The 19,917-nt window shown below is 53.4% G+C and overlaps 1 protein-coding gene across 6 annotated transcripts in view; it reads left to right on the forward strand.

Moving 5' to 3' along the window:
• ATP2B4 (ATPase plasma membrane Ca2+ transporting 4) overlaps window positions 1–18,998 on the forward strand; it is a 53,275-nt gene extending 34,277 nt beyond the window's left edge. For 4 of the 6 annotated variants that reach the window (XM_063356844.1, XM_063356842.1, XM_063356846.1 and 1 more), the window contains exons 12-21: window positions 140–374; window positions 1,469–1,648; window positions 1,922–2,009; window positions 2,149–2,255; window positions 3,896–4,087; window positions 4,200–4,413; window positions 4,876–5,087; window positions 5,446–5,553; window positions 5,905–6,087; window positions 13,986–18,998. In XM_063356844.1, the coding sequence (XP_063212914.1) occupies window positions 140–374; window positions 1,469–1,648; window positions 1,922–2,009; window positions 2,149–2,255; window positions 3,896–4,087; window positions 4,200–4,413; window positions 4,876–5,087; window positions 5,446–5,553; window positions 5,905–6,087; window positions 13,986–14,291 (1,825 nt within the window). In that variant the 3' untranslated portion in view covers window positions 14,292–18,998. Of the gene's footprint in view, window positions 1–139; window positions 375–1,468; window positions 1,649–1,921; window positions 2,010–2,148; window positions 2,256–3,895; window positions 4,088–4,199; window positions 4,414–4,875; window positions 5,088–5,445; window positions 5,554–5,904; window positions 6,088–8,401; window positions 8,595–13,985 lie in introns of all 6 variants that reach the window. The other 2 variants (XM_063356848.1, XM_063356847.1) reach the window with 2 other exon arrangements.
• Window positions 18,999–19,917: the final 919 nt, after the last annotated feature.

A 19,917-nucleotide genomic window follows, 5' to 3' on the forward strand; every position in this document is an offset into this window, starting at 1 on the left:
GGGTGGCTTTGGTAAAGCTGTAGGGAGCTGTGGGGAAGGGGGATGTCCCCATTTTGCAGATGGGAAAGCTGGGTGATGGGGAGCCGGCAGCGCGTGCCACCACTGCTCTCCCTCACCCTCCGTCCTGGTCCTGCGTTAGGTGCACCAGGATCCTGGACAAGAACGGTGACCCCCGGGTGTTCAAGGTGAAGGACCGGGATGAGATGGTGAAGAAGGTGATAGAGCCCATGGCCTGCCATGGGCTGCGGACCATCTGCCTGGCCTTCCGTGACTTCCCTGCTGATGCTGAGCCAGACTGGGACAGCGAGAATGAGATCCTGTCTGACCTGACCTGCATCGCTGTGGTCGGGATAGAGGACCCTGTGCGGCCAGAGGTACTGAATCCCAGCTCTGCCCTGGCTGTCCTCCACCCCATTCCTGGGCCAGGAGCCCCTTTCACTGCTGCTCAGGACAACAAGCCCCTTATGAAAGCACAAGCAGCTCCTCTGAATCCATCCCTGAAGTGCCCCACGCTACCGGTTCCCTGCTGATGGCATTTCTCTCCCATATCTGGACAAAATGACCTGTTTCCACCCAAAGTTTCCCCCCAACTGCTACCAGGCCTTTGTGCACAAGCCCGACTGGTTCCACATGCGGTTGAAGGTGCACAGAGACACCGTGTAGGGGTGGCAGAGGGGTGTTGGAGAGGGACAGGGCTGATCTAGCTGGTTCCTGGCAGGCAGCTGGGCTAATGCAATAAGCTCTCCGATACCTGCCTCTTGATTACATTTTGGAGCTTGCCCCTGTGCTCCTGCCTTGCTTGCATCTTTCCTGATTAGATGTTTGCGTATCTGGGTCTGGGAATTGCATTACAGATGCCCCGTCTGCACCGGGTCTGGAGGCCATTGATTCAATTTGCTAATTTCTCACTAATATCCTCTTCCCCCACTGCTCCGTAATAGATAAACCCATTAGCTCAGCAACGTGCTGCCGGAGCGGTGCAGGGGGGGCGGACGAAATGCCCCCCGTTGTGATGGATCATGGGGCTGTCTGTGCCTTGGCGCCCGGCACCGCAGCGTGACGGGGAGGAGGCAGTGAGGTTGCCTTCCCCTTGGGGCAGGGGCTGGAAGATCTCGCGCTCTCTGTGCCAGAGGAGCTGCTCCGGACACGCACAGGAGTCTGGCTGGAGCCACAGCGAGGGCAGGAGGCTGCGGGGCAGGAGCAGCCGGCAGCGAACAGGGACAGGCGTCCTCTCCGCTCCCTGGTGGCATCCCTCGTACCCCGGGGATAACTGGTCGAGCTGGTTCTGGAGGGGGAAATTTTCAGTTCAACATCTCATTCCCATGAGCGATGAGCTGAGCCTGGGGTGCTTTCCAGACTCTTGGGGAGGGTGGGAGAGGAGCTGCCTGGCTCCCGGGATACCCAGTGCCAAACCCTTGATCACGCTGCCCTGTGCGTCTGCCCCCCTGACTCTGTCCTTGTCCCCCAGGTGCCAGATGCCATCCTGAAGTGCCAGCGTGCAGGGATCACCGTCCGCATGGTGACGGGGGACAACATCAACACCGCCCGTGCCATCGCCACCAAGTGTGGCATCCTGCTGCCAGGGGAGGACTTCTTGTGCCTGGAGGGGAAGGAGTTCAACCGGCTCATCCGCAACGAGAAGGGAGAGGTGGGAGAGCACCCCCGGGTCCTGCTCTGCAGTGGGTGTGGGTGGCCTCTCAGACAGCCCCGGCAACGTGAGGCGCTGAATCCCACTGGGTGTTCCTCCTCTCCTTGGATAAACGCAGCTGGTCCCTCCGCTTGCCGGGATCCTCAGCCAGTGCAGCCGCAGGGGTGTCTGGAGGCGAAGGCGCTGCCCTGTCCCAGCTGGGGTTTGCTCTCCGGTGGGGCAGAAGGTTTCTGGGGCGTCCCTTACTTTTCTCACATGTTCCTTGTCCTGCAGGTAGAGCAGGAGCAGCTGGATAAGATCTGGCCCAAGCTGCGTGTGCTGGCCCGTTCCTCCCCGACAGATAAGCACACACTCGTGAAAGGTGAGCGCCTGCCAGGGCCCCCGGCTGCTGCCTCTCAAAGTGTCTCATCCTGCTCTGCCCGGGTGCTTTTGCAGCACAATCCGTGCTGGGAGCCGTCCCTTGGGGCTTCTTTTCTCTGAACTGCTTGTCTCCGTTTCAGGAATTATCGACAGCACCATTGGTGACCAGAGGCAGGTGGTGGCCGTGACCGGGGACGGGACCAATGATGGCCCAGCTTTGAAGAAAGCCGACGTTGGCTTTGCCATGGTACGGACGGGCGGTGGGTTTTCCCCGGCGGCAGCCGTCGCTCTCTGGGGAGAGAAACTAATGGCGCGTTCGGTTATTCTCAACACTGAAATTATTTCTGGACCGGTAAAGCTCTTCTCCAAATCTACAGGATGGCTTAAAAAGAAAAAAAGAAACCTTCTTTGGAGGTTTGATTTAATTCTCATGAACTTTGTAGGACTGTTAGCAAAAGACTGATGGGAAGCAATCCTCCGAGAGCCTGGCTTAGGGCTCCCAAGTCCCACCCGGAGGGACTGTGTTGAGCTGAAGGTGACATGGAGCACCCAGAGCAGGGACCTGCCTGGCCCCGGGGTCTGTGGGGTCCGGGAGAGCCGTGGGAAACCAGTAACTCAGCGAGACTTGGTTTATCCCTGCAGTTCTTCACCCAGGCTTGTAATGGGCAGCCCAGGCTCTAAGCGTGGTGCTGTCACGGACTTGGGGAGTTTATTTACAGGGAAAAACTCTGATCTCCTGGTTTGCTGCTTTTCTTTGCCCTGTCTGAAAGAAGCAAGAAAACAAACCTGTCAGTTTTAATGGGTATCCTTTGAATTGTTGAAGTTTAGGTAGGTGAGCAGGAGCCAGCTGCTGGGTGGAGCCATATGAGCGAATGTAGGGAGCTTTGAGCGAGAAATTTTGGGGGAGTAGAGGTTTTTAAGAAGGTGTTAAATATCCAAGTGCAATTCTGCAGCCTTTTAGGATAAAGAGCCGAAGATAGAATCATGATTCTATGATTCTATGATAGTTCTGTCTTCTCTTGGGGACCGTACAGTGGGACTCCCTGCCCCACGTGCAGGCTCAGACCCTGGCCAGGCACTGGGCTTTGCTAGGGGCTCAGCACCGGGGCCGTGCCGCCCTTGGGTCTCTGGAGAGTGGGGATCAAATGGCACGTGGGGAACCTTCAGCTGGTTTGTCCAGCTTCCTCCAAAGCTCATGCCCTGCAACAGCCGGGGGGTTTCTGTCTGAGATGGGTCTTGCAAATCAAAAGAGCTTCTCCGGGAAAGCACCAGGGAACGGGCTGGTTACGGGCATCGCTTCGGTGCATTTAATTACTGCAAAGCGAGCGCCTCTGTGTGCCGGCGGTGAGAAACGCAGCGAGCCCAGCTCCTGCAGAGCAAACTGAGCCCTTCTGAGCTGCTGTGGGTGACTTTGAGGAGGCCACAGGCAGCCCTGGGGCTGCCATCTCCCTCAGATGGGACAGAAGGCACCAGGAAGGTGCCGAAGCTCTCCCTCGTTGGGGTGTCCCAGCCCTTGCTTGCAGCAGGGATGCCCAGCCAGGGATGCCGGTGGTCCCTGGCACAGGAGGAAGCCATCCTTACAAGCTGTTCTCCAGCTTTGCTGCGCTGTGGCCCCTGTCTGGGGGCTGTAAAGCTGCGCTGACTCAGAGCCCCACTCCGGAGCCGAGCTAGTGTCTGTCCTTGAAGGCTTCACTGCTTTAGAGCCTCCACTCTCTCGGGTGCGTTGGTGCAGCCGCAGCAGGACTCGCTATCAAACACAGGACTGACACTGGCTCCGCTGGCTCTGGCGGATTTTTCTCTCGGGGCTGTTTCTGGGAAGCAGCGGAGCCGGGCGGATGGTGAGCTTGCTCTGTGACTCACCCCATCGCTTTCTCCCTGGTCCTCAAGGGCATCGCAGGCACGGATGTGGCAAAGGAGGCTTCGGACATCATCCTAACGGATGATAATTTCACCAGCATCGTCAAGGCGGTGATGTGGGGACGCAACGTCTACGACAGCATCTCCAAGTTCTTGCAGTTCCAGCTGACCGTTAACGTCGTGGCCGTCATCGTGGCCTTCACGGGTGCCTGCATCACACAGGTACAGGGCTGCTGGGCTTGGCAGGAGGAGAGCGGGGGCTCCTGCGGAATGGGGAGTGAAGAGAGGGTGGTTTTGGTGGTGGTGTGACACGTTCTCTCCTTTCTCTCTGCAGGACTCTCCCCTGAAGGCTGTGCAGATGCTGTGGGTGAACCTCATCATGGACACCTTCGCCTCCTTGGCCCTGGCCACGGAGCCCCCGTCCGAGTCGCTGCTGCTGCGCAAGCCGTACGGCCGCAACAAGCCGCTCATCTCCCGCACCATGATGAAGAACATCCTGGGCCACGCGGTGTACCAGCTAACTATCATTTTCACGCTGCTTTTTGCAGGTGAGCTGTGAGGCCCCAAGAAATGGCAGGGGGGAAGGAAAAGGGGGCAGAGTCCCAGCACTGCCTCGTGAGCCACCTTTCCTCACCTGTGTTGGGGACCCTTGTTCTCAGCTGTCACTCAGTGACCCCACGTTGGCCAGGACAGAGCTTATTTGATAATGGATGGGAAGCAGAGGGGTGTTAAAGGAGAGGGTTTACGCTGGGGACATGGGTCTGCTCAAGACCTTGCTGCGTGCAGACACATTTTTAGGCAGGGCAGCTTGTTTTCAATATTTTTAAGGAACTAATGGTTCAGTGGGGCTCACGTGGGGGACTTGAGATGGATCAAGGGATCTTCAGCAAGAGCCTGGGATCCTAATTCCACCTCCACCAGCGCAGAGCAGAAGTAAGAAGCAGGTTCTCATCTTCTCCTCTCTTCCCTGCCCTTCCCCATCCCCTCCCCAAAACCCCTTGTCTGCTTAGGGGAGAAGTTTTTTGACATCGACAGTGGCCGAAATGCCCCGCTCCACTCCCCACCCACCGAGCACTACACCATCGTCTTCAACACCTTTGTCATGATGCAGTTGTTCAACGAGATCAACGCGCGCAAGATCCACGGGGAGAGGAACGTCTTTGAAGCCATCTACCGCAACCCCATCTTCTGCACAGTGGTGCTGGGGACATTTGCAGCTCAGGTGAAGCTCTGGCAATAAGATGGTGGGGCTGGGAGAGGACCGTGATGCAGGCAGGACCTGTGTCTGCTGCAGTCACTGCCCACAGCTCTGTCCTGTCCCCTTATTCTTCTCCAGCAGCTTCTTGGTGACACAAACCCTGAATATTGGGGTCTAGAGTGTGTTGGGAGATGCCAGGGCCGGCCAGCCAGCGTGCCTCTGGTGTCCTGTAAAGTTTCTAGCCTAGATGTGAGGTCCTTGCTCCTCATGATCCCATGGAAGGGAGAAAAGATGTGGCCCATGGGGACCATTTCATCCCATGGCCGTGCCACACAGCCCTTGGAGCTCCCCGGTGTGTGACTTGTTCTCTCCTGTGCTGTAGATCATCATTGTGGAGTTTGGTGGGAAGCCGTTCAGCTGCTCCGGGCTCACCCTGAGCCAGTGGTTCTGGTGTATTTTTATCGGAGTGGGAGAGCTCCTCTGGGGACAGGTAAGGGCCAGTCTGAAAAACATCCCTCCCTGCCACGGCGTGCTCGCAGCCTGCCTCTCCCTGCCCGCTGCCCCACTGCCCTTGCTCTCCCCAGTATTTACGCAAAGCAGCTTTGGAAGGGGGTGATGCCCCATCCCAGTACCACATGAGGAGAGGAGGTTGCTAATCTACTCCTCCTTCCCACCCTGCTTGCACACATCCAGCGGTGGCATATCTCGGCTGTATCCCGGCATCTCTCAGCTGAATCCCTGGCAGCTCGTTGCAGGAATGCTCCCCCGTGGGCTCCCCCGCGGGCTCTGGGCTGCCATAGCCTGCAGGCTAAGGAGCTGCTCTCTCCCTGCCTCTCCCCAGCTGATCTGCACTGTCCCAACCAGCCACCTGAAGTTCCTGAAGGAAGCTGGGCACGGCATCACCAAGGAGGAGATCCCAGAGGAGGAGCTGCCTGAAGATGTGGATGAGATCGACCACGCTGAGATGGAGCTGCGGCGCGGGCAGATCCTGTGGTTCAGGGGTCTCAACAGGATACAGACGCAGGTACCGTGGGGCAGCGGGTACCGTGGGGCTCTTCCTTCTCTCTCTCTCTCTCTCTTTCTTTCTCTTTCTCTCCAGGGGCTCTGTCTGGAAAGAGGCGCCGGCTGCTGCTCGGAGGATGCCATTGCCTCCTGGGCGAGACTTCTCCCACCACCTGTGCCTTTCTTGGGTCTGCCCTGGTTGGGGAACCAGGACAGCCTGGCTTTTGGGGACAGCTCGGGGTGGGGGAAGGCACTGAGTCTGTTCTGATGCAGAGCTCGGTGTCCGGCAGCCTGGTCCACAGGGGCTGGACGTGCTGCTGATGGGCACCTCGCATGGCAGAGGAGGGGGCTCAGAAGCTGTAGGGGGGGTCACGGAGCCACCCGGGCTCTTAGCGAGCTGCACAGCGAGCAGGTCAACATTGAAGCTGTGCTTGGTCACCGCTGGGACCCTGTTCCCGGTGGGGAATGTGCCCAGGAGTGGTCTGCCTGCACAAGACCCTCTCTGGTCTTGCTCATCTGCTGCTCTCCGTCCTTCCTGATGGCCTTTTGGCCAAGGGCTCTTGCCACCCCTCCCTGCCAGCTCTCCAGGCTCCTCGCCTGGAGCTCGGCCCCACAGCACAGAAGGGGAGGAGAATCTGTCTGTTAATATGGTTTTTTACATCAGCTGTTTCTCCCTGACTCGGTTTTTCCTGAAAGGATGTGTTTTCCCCCAGCCTGCTGGCTGGGCAGGGCAGGGCGAGCTCCCTGCAGCGAGGTCGCTGCCCCCATCTTTCCTCTAGGCCTGGGCAGAGCTGCCCTATGGAGGAAAGCTGTAGGTCCCCAGTGGCCCCTGGCATGCAGGGCTGCTGTGTTACCTTTTATTCCTCCTCCTCTGGCCCCCTGACAAATGGAGATAACCAAAATGGCCCAGACACGGGGACCGGAGGAATCGCAGCAGCTGTGTTTGCCATGCTAACTTTGCTTCTCCTCTGTGAGGTGTTGCCTTGATGGTTTCAAGGTGAGGTTCATCCCATTGCGAGGGGTGGCTGGGCTCTTCTGAGGGCCCAGGGTGCTGCGGAGGGCCGAGCTGCCAGCTCGGTCTGGTTCATTCATGTGAAAGACGTGCTGGGAGCACTGGGGCCGTTTCAGAAACAGTCCAGGTGCGTTGGAGGTCTGGTAGGTACGAATGGCTGCAGTACCAGCCGCCAGGGACGAGCCTGGAGCCTCCTTGCAGGAGGTATCTCCATGAAGCCGTGGTGGACCTGGGCTGAAACAAGCTCTTGCACCATGAAAAATGCTCCTGGACGCTGGCACGTCCTGGAGCATCTTTAGCAACTCCTTTCCCGTTGGTGGTGCCCTGTGCCTTGAGCAGAGCGGCCGGCAGGTCCGTCCTCAGCGTCTCGGGACTTCTGTCCCAAGTCAGTGTGTCTTAAGCGAGAGCACGGGGCTCTTCCCCGTGGGCCAGCCTGGTGCTGGGGGGAAAAGAGGGTCCCTCTGTGGAGGGAGATCAAATGGGAAGGAGCGAAGCAGTGTGTGAAATACCTAGAACAACTAGAGCTGCACGGGGGTCTGGAGGAGGTGCCCCTTCCCAAGGAGCTGTGCAGGCAAGGGCTGTGTGCTCTGCCAGCGGCACAGGGCTGGGGACAGTCTGGCTGTGAAACGTCTGGGAAGCCACGGTGGCACCCAGCTGCTGCTTGGTTCCTCTGGCCTCGGTGTGCATCCACAGAGCAACCGTGGCCCACAATCAAGGATGCTCCTTGCTGCATCCCTGCCCGCCGCTCCCAGCTCCGCTTCCGAGCCCTGTATGGAGCTGTGAGCTTGGGAGAGAGGGTGAAATGTCTCCCAGCATGGCCGGCTGCCGTGGGAGCTGCGGGCCCGTGGTGTGTCCCAGGATTCAGCCCCTCAAGCGTACATCCCATGGGGACTGAGGCACCAGAAACCCTTTCCCAGAGCAGTTTTCTGGACCACCAGCTGCCAGCTCGCATCTCTGCCCACCCTCTCTCTTTCTCCGCTCCTCCTGCAGATTGTCGGGATAACCCAAGGTGTTTCCTCTGTCGCACCCTCCCACCGCGGTCTCTTTCTTGGTGGTGGGATAAACCCTGCCCCTCTCACCCCTGCGAGAGCGGGGCAGAGGCTGGAAGCTGACCTCTCCTCTGCTCCCAGAAACACCAGCTGAACCCGGTGCGGGTTTAGGGGGGTGGGGGGGGTTCTCTCCTCCCTCCTCCCCACCTCTCCGTCCTCCTTCTTCCTTCCTGTCCGTGTGTGTCTGCCCGACCTCCCTGCTCCCCTCCATCCCTGACCCCTCTCTCCCTATCTCTGGCCGGGGCGACGCTATCTCACTCTCTGGTTCTTTGCAGATGGACGTAGTTTACACATTCCAGACCGGCGCCTCCTCTTTGCAGGGAGCCCTCAGGAGACAGCCTTCCATCGTGAGCCAGCACCACGATGTAAAAAATGTTTCTAGCCCAACCCATGTAGCTCTTTCCTCCGTCAATTCCACTCCCACCACTTCTGCTGTTGCTGCTGCTGCTGCATCTCCTCCTGCGGGCAGTGAGTGATAGTCTATTACAATGCATGACTTCTAATAACCACAGAGAGCACCTGCACCAACCTAACCCAGCCTGTTCTCTCTCCCTCTAACCCTTGACTCGCACACTGATTTCCAAAGTGAAGGATGGGGCGGGAGAGTGTTTTTATAAAAAAAAAAAAAAGTTTTTATGCTGTTGCATCTTTGACAAGTTTACAATACTTCTTGGTCCTTTTCCCCCCACCCCATTCCTTGTTGCTTCCTCCATTTTTACCTCTTCTCCTCCTTTGCAGGACTGATGTATGAGTCCCCCCTCCTGAAGGGTGCAAAAATTGGCTGTTCTTGTTAAAAGAACCCTGTGTTCATGAGCAACTAAAAAAGCATTGCTGTGAAAAGGGCACGCTGCGCCCAAAAGCTGCCGTTTCTTTCCAATGTGGCTCTGCCCAGCCCCGGGATGCCCCAAGGAGGGCAGGGATGGGCAGAGGTGTTGCTTTACCCAAGCTGTTTGGAGGCAGAGTTGGCCGCATGGACCTTCCCACAGCAGGTAGTGTGCTACGGGGGTCGGCTGAGCCGCGGTGAGGGGCTGCCTGTGTGCTCTCTGCCTCCCGCACGCGTCTGAGAAGGGATCTTTGCTCCTGCCTTGCTTGGGAGGCTGGACGGTGCGTGACAGCAGCAGGTTACCGTGGCTCAACTGGCCAGCGGTGACACACTGGAGCTGCTCGCAGCCTGCTGGTTCGGAGCTGGCTTGTAAGCAAGCAGCCTCCTCTGTCCCGCCTGTGAACTTGCATGCCGTGCGAGGCAGAGCTGAGTGAGCCCCCGTGCACGGAAGCGTGCCCTTTGCTGCCCCGCATCTCTGCGGGGACAGCACGGGGCTCCGCTGGTCCCCTGGTGTTGACAGAGCATCGCCGCCCCATTGCAGCGGCTCATCGATGCCCGGCTTGTTCTGCGCACGCTGGTTCTCAGTGTATGCGGAGACACGCGACTCGCTGCACACGAACAGAGATGGAAAACGTGGCTCTGCCGAACATCAGTGGCAAAGCTGGATCCTGGATCTAGCTGGGGGCTTCCAGACCAAAGAAAAGCCCTTTCTGGTGCAGTGCCCCTCTCTGTGTTCATTGTGAGCTACATATTCGGGCTTGTGAGCACGTGAGCGTGAATTCTCTCTGCAGAGCTATGCCAGGCTATGAGTAGGCAGTGTATCTTTCCCGGATAATTGGCTTTTTTTATTGCACAGTCATTTTCAGTGTTCTCCACTTATTAAAGAAATATCCTTGGTGACTTTTTGCATAGCTTTCAGTTTCCACTGTTTACGCACTGTGGGAGAGAAGAGAGAATTTCTGATAATTTTGTTTTCTCTCTATTTAGCCGACACCGATGCTCGAATTTTATTTTGTTTAACCCCAGTGTTTCTGAAGCAGCGCAGCTGCCTTCTGTTCCTGACTGCATCTGTGCACCACCAAGACTTTCTAATCGGAAGAAAACCTGCTTAGAGGGGTCTCAGGGTAGGGGGCTTGGGTGGGCAAGACCAAAATGCAGGTTTTTTTGCAGTCTATGGATTAATGTCCTCCCCGATTTGGCAAGGGAATAGATAACTTGGATAGCTTGTGCCCTTCCAGGCAGCAAACAACTTTACCAGAAGCTAACCCAGGTCGCTAAGTCTTCCCTCTGTTTTCTGCCTAGACTCTTCTCTGTTTCCCTCTGCTGCTTCCCTTCCCTCTCTCTCGAAGCTCCAGTTCCCTCCATAAAGATTAGTGGTGTCCCTCTGTCTTCCACTTCACTTGGTGGGATGAGTTCTCCAGGGCTGGACCTCGGCAGCTCTGCCTGCTGTGTCCCTGTCGGGGCCGTGGAGGAGAGGGAGGTCTCGGGAAGGACCCGCAGGAGATGGTTTGCAGAGCTGAGCTGGCCTCCTCTGGGGGTTTTGCCCTGGTCTAAGGGAGCTGGGCAAAGCGAACCAGGGGTCAGTGGTGGAGCTGATGCTGGCTCCGTGCAGAAGATGCAATTTCCACCTCCATGGGAGCAGTGGGGTTTGCCTGGCACACTGCGGTGCTGCAGTGATAGTGTGAAATGAGAATAAATTCCAAACTTGCAGGTTGTGAAGGGTTTGGATGGAGAGGAGACGTGAGCCTGACCACAGGCAGGGAGGGAGGTGGGATCCCAGCTTGGCTGGGGAGAATGTCGTTGTTTGCACTGCCTGGCTCGTTGAAAACACATTCCTTGCTGTTAAGTTCCTTGACAAGGGATTCATTTCACAGCAGTTGCTGACAGAGATGGTTAAGTCAAAGTAAGAAAATGTGAGGAAAACTGGAGCAGAAGTTATTGGTGGAGCCGAAGGCAGTGATGTGGTAGATAAGGTCTGGATTCACCATTGCTTGAGGTGGTGGGGCAAGGAGGACTTCTGTGAAGCTACTCCTTCCTCTGAGCTTGTACTAGATTGACCACCTAGTTGCTTTGGCAGTCACCTAAGCTCCTAAGCTCTTGTTAGCTTCTTCGAGTTGGTTATACTTGGTTTGATTGGTTTTGCACACCGCATTTTAGGGGTCAGTGCTTGGAGTTGTTGTTTTCAAGACACTGATGATGTGACAGATGATCAGTCTTGGTAGAAGGTGGCCTGCTTGGTGGTCTCCCTTGTCCTGTGTGTTCACACTAAGCGCTGAATTCATCCAGGATCTTACTGTGGTCGTTAGCTCAGCAAACACAGCTCTGAATTTCTGTTCCCGGCTACACAAACTTTCCATTTTCACAGGCCAGCTGGTGCTCCAGCATCATGGGGGGTGCCTGGCCCATGCTCATCTCCTCATGGGTGTCTGTCATCCTGCCCGCGTGTGCGTGACGGTCCCTGTGTGCGTGCAAGAGCTGCCCTGTTTGTTTTTAGCCAGGATGTGCTGAGCCTGTGCCAGGGGGATGCCGCGTTGCTGCCCCGTGTGGTGCAGCACCATCTTTCTGAGCCAGATGGAGAGCGGCCTCAGAAGGGCATCCCTTATGCGAGGGGATCCCTGGGACATCCTGCAGGTAAAATCTCAAGGGTTCCAGGCACAAGACTCCTCTTTGAGTAACTTCTCTGGTCTGGTTTTGTGAGTGCTGTTTGTGCTGAGACCAAAGATCCCTGGGAGGTTCTCGCTGGGTGTGCTGGTTGGTGACTTCCCTCCTAGCCTGCCTGCGTACCAGACCAAGGTGGACAGTTTCACCCGGCTCATCTCACCAGGAAGAGGGCTGTCGTCTCTGTTTACCCACCAGATCTGCAGCCCGTTCGCAAAGAAGTGGCAGAACATACACAGCTTTATCTGCCTCATCAGCCTGCAAGGGGATATCTGAATTGTTCTCCCTCCAACAGCTCGCTCTGCTCCCTCAGCCACCGGCTGAGTGACGAGGAGGCTCTCCAGGGTGTAGCACAGGGGTGCTGGGGAGGAGCACCCCTTTTGTGGGATCTGTGGCTCTCCTCCCTTTTGTGCCCCAGCTTCAGTCCGCAGTGACACCATGACAGCAGGCAGGGGACATGGGTGGGGACTGGGTTCCTTGGACGCTGGGAGCAGGTTGAGGTGGCTCACGCCGCTTCCACAGGCGGGAGGCAGAGCAGAACGGCTGGCACTGCTACGAGGAGATGTTACAGACTTCTCCGCTGTGCCCAGCGTTGCTGAACAAAGTCTTACAGTGGTCTGGGGGTAGCTCCTTCCAAGAGCAGGGGTTGAACAGATCTCCTGGTCCCAGATGGACTCTGTTTAACAGAGCAAAGGCTTTTATTGCTTCCATAAAACACGCAAGAGCTTGTGCAAGACACTTGGTCCCTGATGACAACTTTTGCCAGTAGCTTCCTCCATAAAGGGAGGAGACAGCCCTGTTCCCAGCTGATTGGGAAGGTGCCACAAGCCAGGAAGGTCCTGGTGTGACCTGTTGTGGCAGGATGGGGGACTCTGGAGAGAGGCCACGTGCTGGCTCTGGCCTGAAAGAGTCAGCGCAGGGAGAACATCGGTGTAAGACCCAACAGCAACCTGAGGGATGCTTTGGAGGGTACTGCGTGGTGGGTTTGCTCTTGGCTTTGCAGTAAAAGGCAAAGCCACGTGTGTGATTTCACCAGGTCCTCCAAAGCCTGGGAGACCTTCAGCTGCTCGGTTTGTTGGCTTTGCTTCAGAAGCCCACATATTGATTGTATCGCTCTCCTTCAGTTTATGCCTTCTGACATCTTTTGAGCAATTATAGCCCTGAGTCATCCAGGAGAGCTGGAGGAGACCGAGGTGCACATGTTGGTTGTCTCACGCATGCCAGCGTCTGCAGGGGGGTGGAGAGGTTCTGCTGCAGCCCCGCAGCGCTGCCACCTCCTGCCCCTTTGTTTTCTGGATCTGACACTTGTCACCCATCCGACTGAACAGCTGTGACTTCATTGCAAGGGAGGGTGAGAGCTGGATGAGTTCAAGGCTGGATTTCCAGAGGAACTAGAGGGAGCAGTGAATCCACTGCTAGCCACCGTCCGGGCTTGTTTCCAGACCTCTCCTTTCCAGTGCAATGGAGGTGACAGAGCCATGCCCTGGTTGTCCAAACCGGGCTCTGGATCTCCTGCTTATAACACATTGATCCTGGCTTTTGTGCTGGCAGCCTGTGGGTTTCACAGGAGCGGTGCGTGGCCAGGCTTTCTAGCAAAGTTTGAGATTGTTTTTCATGCAGAGCATCCAAAAGAATAGTTGCCTTTGGAAATCACTGGGTCTTCTTCAGCATGGGGATGTAGGGAAGGATCCAGAGCTCCATCCCGGGATCCAGGTGGTAGCCATGTAGGGAGACTCACACAGATCTGGCTTCCTTTTTGCATGTTTAGCCAGATCTGGTTTTACTGGTCATGGCATCCACTTGGACCTACTGCTTCACATGGGCTTGAAAAGTTTGTGGCGCCTTTTTCAAGCCCGTTCCTTTCTGTAGGTCTAAAAATGAAATAGAACAAACACGCACATCGCTCCCACAGTAGAGTGTTTTTTTGCCTTGAAGTGAACCCACTGTTTGTCTAACCCACCTCTTTTTTTGAGTTGTAGTTCCACTTTTTTGTCCTTGTTTATAAACACAGATATGCGTGCGCACACGTAATGACAACTAATGCATTTTGGCTTCCATTCATTCAAAGTGATCTTGGTTTTTTGAGGTTTTCTTGTGTCTTTTCTTGCAGCTTCTGAAGTCGCCCCATAGTCGGTTGATTCCCCATCACACACCTAGTGCCTGAGTCTGATCCATGTTGGCCCTCCTAGTTCACCATAGATCTCTCATTTTGACTTAGCTGTCTGTTCAGTGGTGGTGACTGTTGTTGTTGTTGTTGTGCTTTTTGTTTTATTGTGTCTTTATTATTTATTTTTACTTTCTCCTGGGAGCTCTGGCCTCTCGTAGCTGCTACTAACCCCTCTTTTGTTTATCCCCCCACGCTCCTCGCCTCCCGGCAGATCAAAGTGGTGAATGCGTTCCGTAGCTCCTTGTACGAAGGCCTCGAGAAACCCGAATCCAGAAGCTCCATCCATAACTTCATGACTCACCCAGAGTTCATCCTGGAGGAAGACGAGCCTCGAACACCATTCCTTGACGGCGCTGAAGACGACCCCGAGACTGACGGACTCAAAAAGCGAGGTGGGGGTAGCCTGGGTGGATCTACATCCCTCAACAGAAATAACAATGCAGTGGACAGCGATCAAGCTGAGGTCACCGTCCCGGAGCCCGAAAGCCCCTTACACAGCTTGGAGACATCGGTTTGACCTTAGAACTTCGAACCCCCCTCTCCTCCTCCTCCTCCTCCACCTTCGTCCCTCGCCCTGTGTGATATTGGCACCAGTAACTGATCACACACTGCGGTCACTTCGTGTCAAACTGCTCATACGTATATCATTTTGGTGTTTTGTTTTTTGGGGGTTTTTGGGGTTTTTTTTAGTTGTTTTTCTTTTCTTTTACCATTATTTAGCAGTGGGAACCAGAGTACCACGAATGCCGGGCGTTGGGAGAGAGGCTAAGCCAAACTTGTGCATCTCCATCCCCAATTTTCAGTGGTACTCACCCAAGCGAAGCAGCCAGGTTATTTCCTCTCCGAGAGTTGGGCTCCATGTGTCTGTAGGGGGTTTTCACTTTGAAAAATGCATGTTCAAAGAAAGTTCAAATTGTTGTAGTCTTACATGCACGCTCTCAGCCCAAGGGCTGGGGTGCACTTGTGACTTTATTTTATTTTTTTTTTCCACTTGTGGTTTTTAGGGTTTTCTTCTAATGGTGGGGTTTGTTCTTTGCTTGTGGGGTTTGCCCCCCGTGACTTCACAGTGGGAAGTGGGGGAGTTAGCACTCTAGTGCGAAAAATTAAAAATAAATAAACATAACCCAGCCAGGGGGAAGGTGTTTACTCACAGGTTGATAGATACAGGGATGTACACCAGTCTTCCACCGTGAAAAATGGTACCTAGCCTTTAAAGTTCCTCCTCTGCGTGTGCGCGCACACTTTTCTCTCTCTGTTTCCAAAGCAGTAATTGGTAGACAAGGAACAAAGGTGACTTGGCTGGAACCTTGCTGGATGTAAAAGATTCTGATTTTTTTTTTTTTTTTTCTCCAAAGCAAGGTGGAGGTGAACTGTCAGTGGAAAGGTGGTGAAGAAAAAACCCACAGTTGTAAGAAATGGGGCTCCTTCCTGGGGCATCTTAAGAGATGCGCCTCATCTGCTCTTGAACAGCTTTGTGAAATTTTTGGTGAGAGCCTTGCAAAGGTTTAATGGCTCCTGCAGAGGGACTTTTGCCTGTTCTGGCTTCTCTGTACTGTTGGGTTAAATATTCTTTCAGCCTTGGAGTATGAGCGCTGGTTAACTGCTGAGGAACCCCAGAGGATGCTCCAGCCGTGCCCACCAGCTCTGCACTTCGCTGCCAAAGCGTTAACAGGCTGAATGGAGAACAAGCATCGGGTTATTGGCAGTGCAGCGGGTCGACTCCTAGATCATGGAAGGGATAAGTTGGGTTGTCTCTTAGCCGGTGGAAGGGAGAGGAAGCTCCAGGGCCGATGGAAGGACCCTTGATTTCCATAGCAATTCTGTAGCTAGTTTGCCAGTGGAGGCATTTCCTCACAGAGGTGGCAGGTTGGTTGGTTGGCCGCAGGTCTTCTGAAGAAGGTGCTGCGTGGAGGCTTTGCCTCACTTGCTGCTTTTTTGAAGGTCCTCCCTTCACCTTGCATCCTGCCTCACCTCAGTCACTTGTAACCATTCGGTGAGAGTCCTCATGTTTTGGAGCAGAGGCCCCGGTTGTCAACGTGCCCAGGACTCTGAACTGACCCTCTTGGGAAGCCATGGGACAGAGCAGGAGGCAGGAGTTTGCTTTGCTTGGGCTTAGTTTCTTCCCTGTGGACTCTTGCTGGTGCACCCCTGGTTACTGGCCCCAGGCAGGGCTGGAGGAAGCTCTGCTGCCTTCTCTTCTTTGTCCCCTTTGGCGTGGTTGGAAGCGGAGAGAACCTGGTTGTAACTGGCTGTACAACACCCTCGTCTTTGCCCAGCCTCCATCCCTGGAAGCAGAGAGGTTTTAGTGAGAGGAGAGGTGGGGCTGGCTCGTTTCTTCTTTTCTTTCCTTTAAGAACGCACAGCAGAATCTCCCGTGCCTTCTCCGAGCACTGCCTGCAGCACAGCCTGCCACGCGAGGGCCCAGTACTTTGCCAAGATATAAGTGTTCCTTAAACGACAACGCAAACCAAGTGTCTTTGTTTTGTTTCCAGCCCAGCACCGACTTGTCCCTTCCTTGGGGTGGGAGGAGGGAAGGACGAGGTCACCCCATTCCTGCCCTAAATAGCTGAGGAAAGGTCCTTCTCCCGGCTCTCCTGCCTCGGTGCTGGGGTGAAGGCTGGGCTCCGTACACTGCCAACAGCAAGAAGAAATTGCCACCACTGCCCATCTCAATTAAAAATTCAATATCGAGCCCCCTGCCCGCCCAGACAAACCCATCGCTGCCCTCCCCATTCCTTCTTCCCACGAGCTGAAAAAATACCTTGGGCAGGACGGGGGGGGTAGGGCGGGGGGTGTTTTTTTGGGTTATAGACAAGCGGTGACAGGAAAGACAAAAAGGGGGGGTGTCTGAGGGGTTTGGTTCTGTACTAAAGGTGACATTGCTTAAAAGATCACTTTTTCTATTTTAAATACTTGCAAAAAAAAAAAAAGATGAAAATATGGTGTTCTTACAACTTACATAAATATTTATTAAATACTTCGGGGGGGGAACACACCGTTTTTTGTTTTTTTCTTTTGATATTTTTTTATTACCTCAGACCTGTTTTAAAAAAAAAAAAAAAAAGACTCAAACCAACAAAAAGCCGACTTTGGAGGCTCTCAAAGTCACTCCCAGAAATCTGTGACTGGCAGGTTGCCACAAGGGTCTGGTTGTTCTTTAGTTGATACTTTTTGTTGTTGTTGTTCTAGTTTCCATATTAGGAGGGGGAGAAATAATTATATATAAATATTATGCAAAAAAAAAAAAGTATATAGTTTTCTTTAGATCAGAAACTGATATTTTTACGTCAGCCATATGTATTTTGTTTAAAGAAAAAAAATAAATAAAGAAATCTTGAGTCCCGCGTCTGCAGGGGCGCGTGACTGTGTGACAGCAGTTCAAAGTGACAGGTAATTAATTCCGTGTATCAGCGATCGGATGCCAGTCAGCTTCCTTTTCTCTGAGCAGCCATCTTTATACTAGACATTAGTTGGATGACACAAATGTGTTTTGTTGTTGTTTTTTTTTTTTTATATATATATATAAATTATGTTGGTATGGCTGGTTGCTTAAAGCGTAAACGTTTATTGTGCATACATCTTTTCTGTAAAATATTTCTTTTTTTTTTTTTTTCTATTTAGTTTCAGTGATATACTGGCGGCAGATGACTATTGGGTTAAGTTATTGAGGACATTACAAAAGAGTTGGGGGAGATTGGTGCTCTACGCTGAAAGGCATGGTTGGCGGCACGAACTTTTCTGGGGACTCTCTGCAACATGCCTTGAAATAGGGGGAGATTTTTTTTTTTTTTTTTTTTTTTTTTTTTGCTTGGTTTGAACTGCCACGAGTGTGCACGGGGGAGAATGCCATGCCAGACAGGAATCGAAGTCATACCCTGTGATACGTGTTAACTTGCCTTGGAATGCTTTGTTATTAAAACACTCTGAACATAATTTTGCATCCAGTTCTTAATAACAGTAGGGTCTCTGGTGGTGGTGGTGGTTTTCTGTTAAATAAATTGGCGGATTCGTACCAAAGACATTACACCATGTCCTGTGTGCATTGCTGAACAGGCATTTTTAGGCATTTGCATTATGTGATAAGGTTTCCTTTGATTTGCACAGGGGTTATACTTAATTTTCAAAGGTTTTGTGCAATAAGCTTTGAGGAAAATTTTGAAACAATCTCAAGAAGGAAAAAAACTAAACCAAATTTTAGCATGGGCAGCCTTCGGAGTAGATGTCCTGTAGTGCTCAGCCCCTTTAGAAATGCTTCTCGGGGTGAAAAGCCCCATCCCAGATCCAGCGAGGGCATCTCCAAGATGCCGTTGCCAGCTCCTGTTGCCCTCCATGACTGCAGGGACCAAGCACCTCAAAGAGAGTCCCTGCAGGTTTTCGTACCTCTCCGGGGGGCGGGGGGAGGACGCATGTACCTGTCTGCCATTGCTCCTTATCGCTGGGTCCATCTCCTACAAGTTCTTCAACCCGTGGAGCACGCAACCCATAAAACTCCTGCGAGCCCCGCTCTCTGTGCCAGGGAGGTACCGCTCTCCTGGTCCTGCCCCAACCAGCGAGGCTGGGGGGCAACGCCGGCGTGTTTCTTGGCACCTGGCTGTTCCTCTCCAGCATCTCTCTGCCAAGGCTGTCCCCTGCCACCAAGACGGGCTGATCTCTGGCTGTCCTCTGCCTCTGATATCCTCCTGCTCAACAAAAAAAAAATAAATACAATTCTCATTCAGCAAAGCCCATGGCTAAAACTGCCTTTAGTTTATTTCCTCCCTTTAAATAAATATATATATATACAGTATTAAACCAACATTTGTGTGTGTATATATATTTATCCAATGCTCTCACAACAAAACTTTCTTTTGAGGAGGGCACGCAGATCTGAGTTTTTCTTTTCCAGTAACTAAGTATAATAAGCACTGGTATTTTTGTATAAAAACAGAAAAATACAAAACAAAAGACTGAATATTATGTGGTATGCATGACATTAAAAAAAAAAAAAATGGTGGTTTCAAAGCAATATGTACCCTGGTGTGTTTGCCATATCCTAGAGTCCAGCTTAAAGTGCACCTGATCTGTATTGCATTTTGATATTAATCTCTATGTACAATGTTTTGCATGTAATTTATATGGTTCTTGGGAGAAAAAAATTTTGAATGAATTGTCAGTTGGCTTCTTCTGAGAAAACAGACTCCAAGCAGAGATAATACTCAAAGTGGAAGCGGATGAGTGGTTGAGGGGCGGGAAAGGGGGTACATAGCAAAAAATTAAAGCGTGCTGGGGGTGGGGGAGAAGGGTAATGGTTTTGAATCAATAAAGCTTTGGCTGTTGAGCAGAAACAATGCGCAAGTGCATCCAGAGAATAAAATGTGCCCACATGTAACTGTGACGTCCTCAGTGTGTCCACCAGCTTGTGAAATCAATTCCGCATCCTCTCCTAGTGCTGGATGAATGGCTGGGCTTCCCCTCAGAGCAAGCTGGAGTGTGAAGGTGGGGCCTGAGGGGTGGAAAGAGGGATGGGGATCAAAAGCAACCCTGCTGCTACAAAAGCACCCCTTAGCGTGGGTTTTCTCTCTGCGTAAGCCTCGCTATCTAGGGGCAGGGGCTGGCTGGTTGCACCCAGCGCTTTGTCTCAAGCATGGCTTCTTCCATCTCTGAGCAACGTCCAGAACTGGCTGTTAAATGCCATCCAAACCAGTGCTCCTGGGCTATGCGTCGAGCTGTCCTTGAGCAAAGATCCTCCCCTGTCCCCATCCCTGGTGCCGTGTCCGCATCCCTGGTGCCGTGTCCGCGGTGCCTCCAAGGTGATCCATGGTGGAGGTTGTGATCTCCATCTCCCGGGGACTGGCTTCAAGCTATGTCCTGCCTCTGTACCGAGACTATTTTGCCTCCATAGAGGCACTTTTCCCAGACCAGAAAGACAACGGGAAATAAAAGCAACTGGCCTCTGAAATACTCTCATTCCCAAGCAGGTTGATTGCACTGGAGCTGATAAACTCCCTGGCTTTGGTGGCGGGAGTGTTGTTTCTCTGTGTCTTTAATAGCTGTGGGGCCAAGCCGTGATGAGAAGATCAAGCTGGGCGAGGCTGTCAGTGACAAAGTTCAATCTAAAACTTCTCAGCTGAGCGTCTGCCCCTTGGAGCTGACGACAAGTGATA

The sequence above is a fragment of the Chroicocephalus ridibundus genome, chromosome 20 (genome assembly GCF_963924245.1).
Source record: "Chroicocephalus ridibundus chromosome 20, bChrRid1.1, whole genome shotgun sequence".
Lineage (NCBI taxonomy): Eukaryota > Metazoa > Chordata > Aves > Charadriiformes > Laridae > Chroicocephalus > Chroicocephalus ridibundus.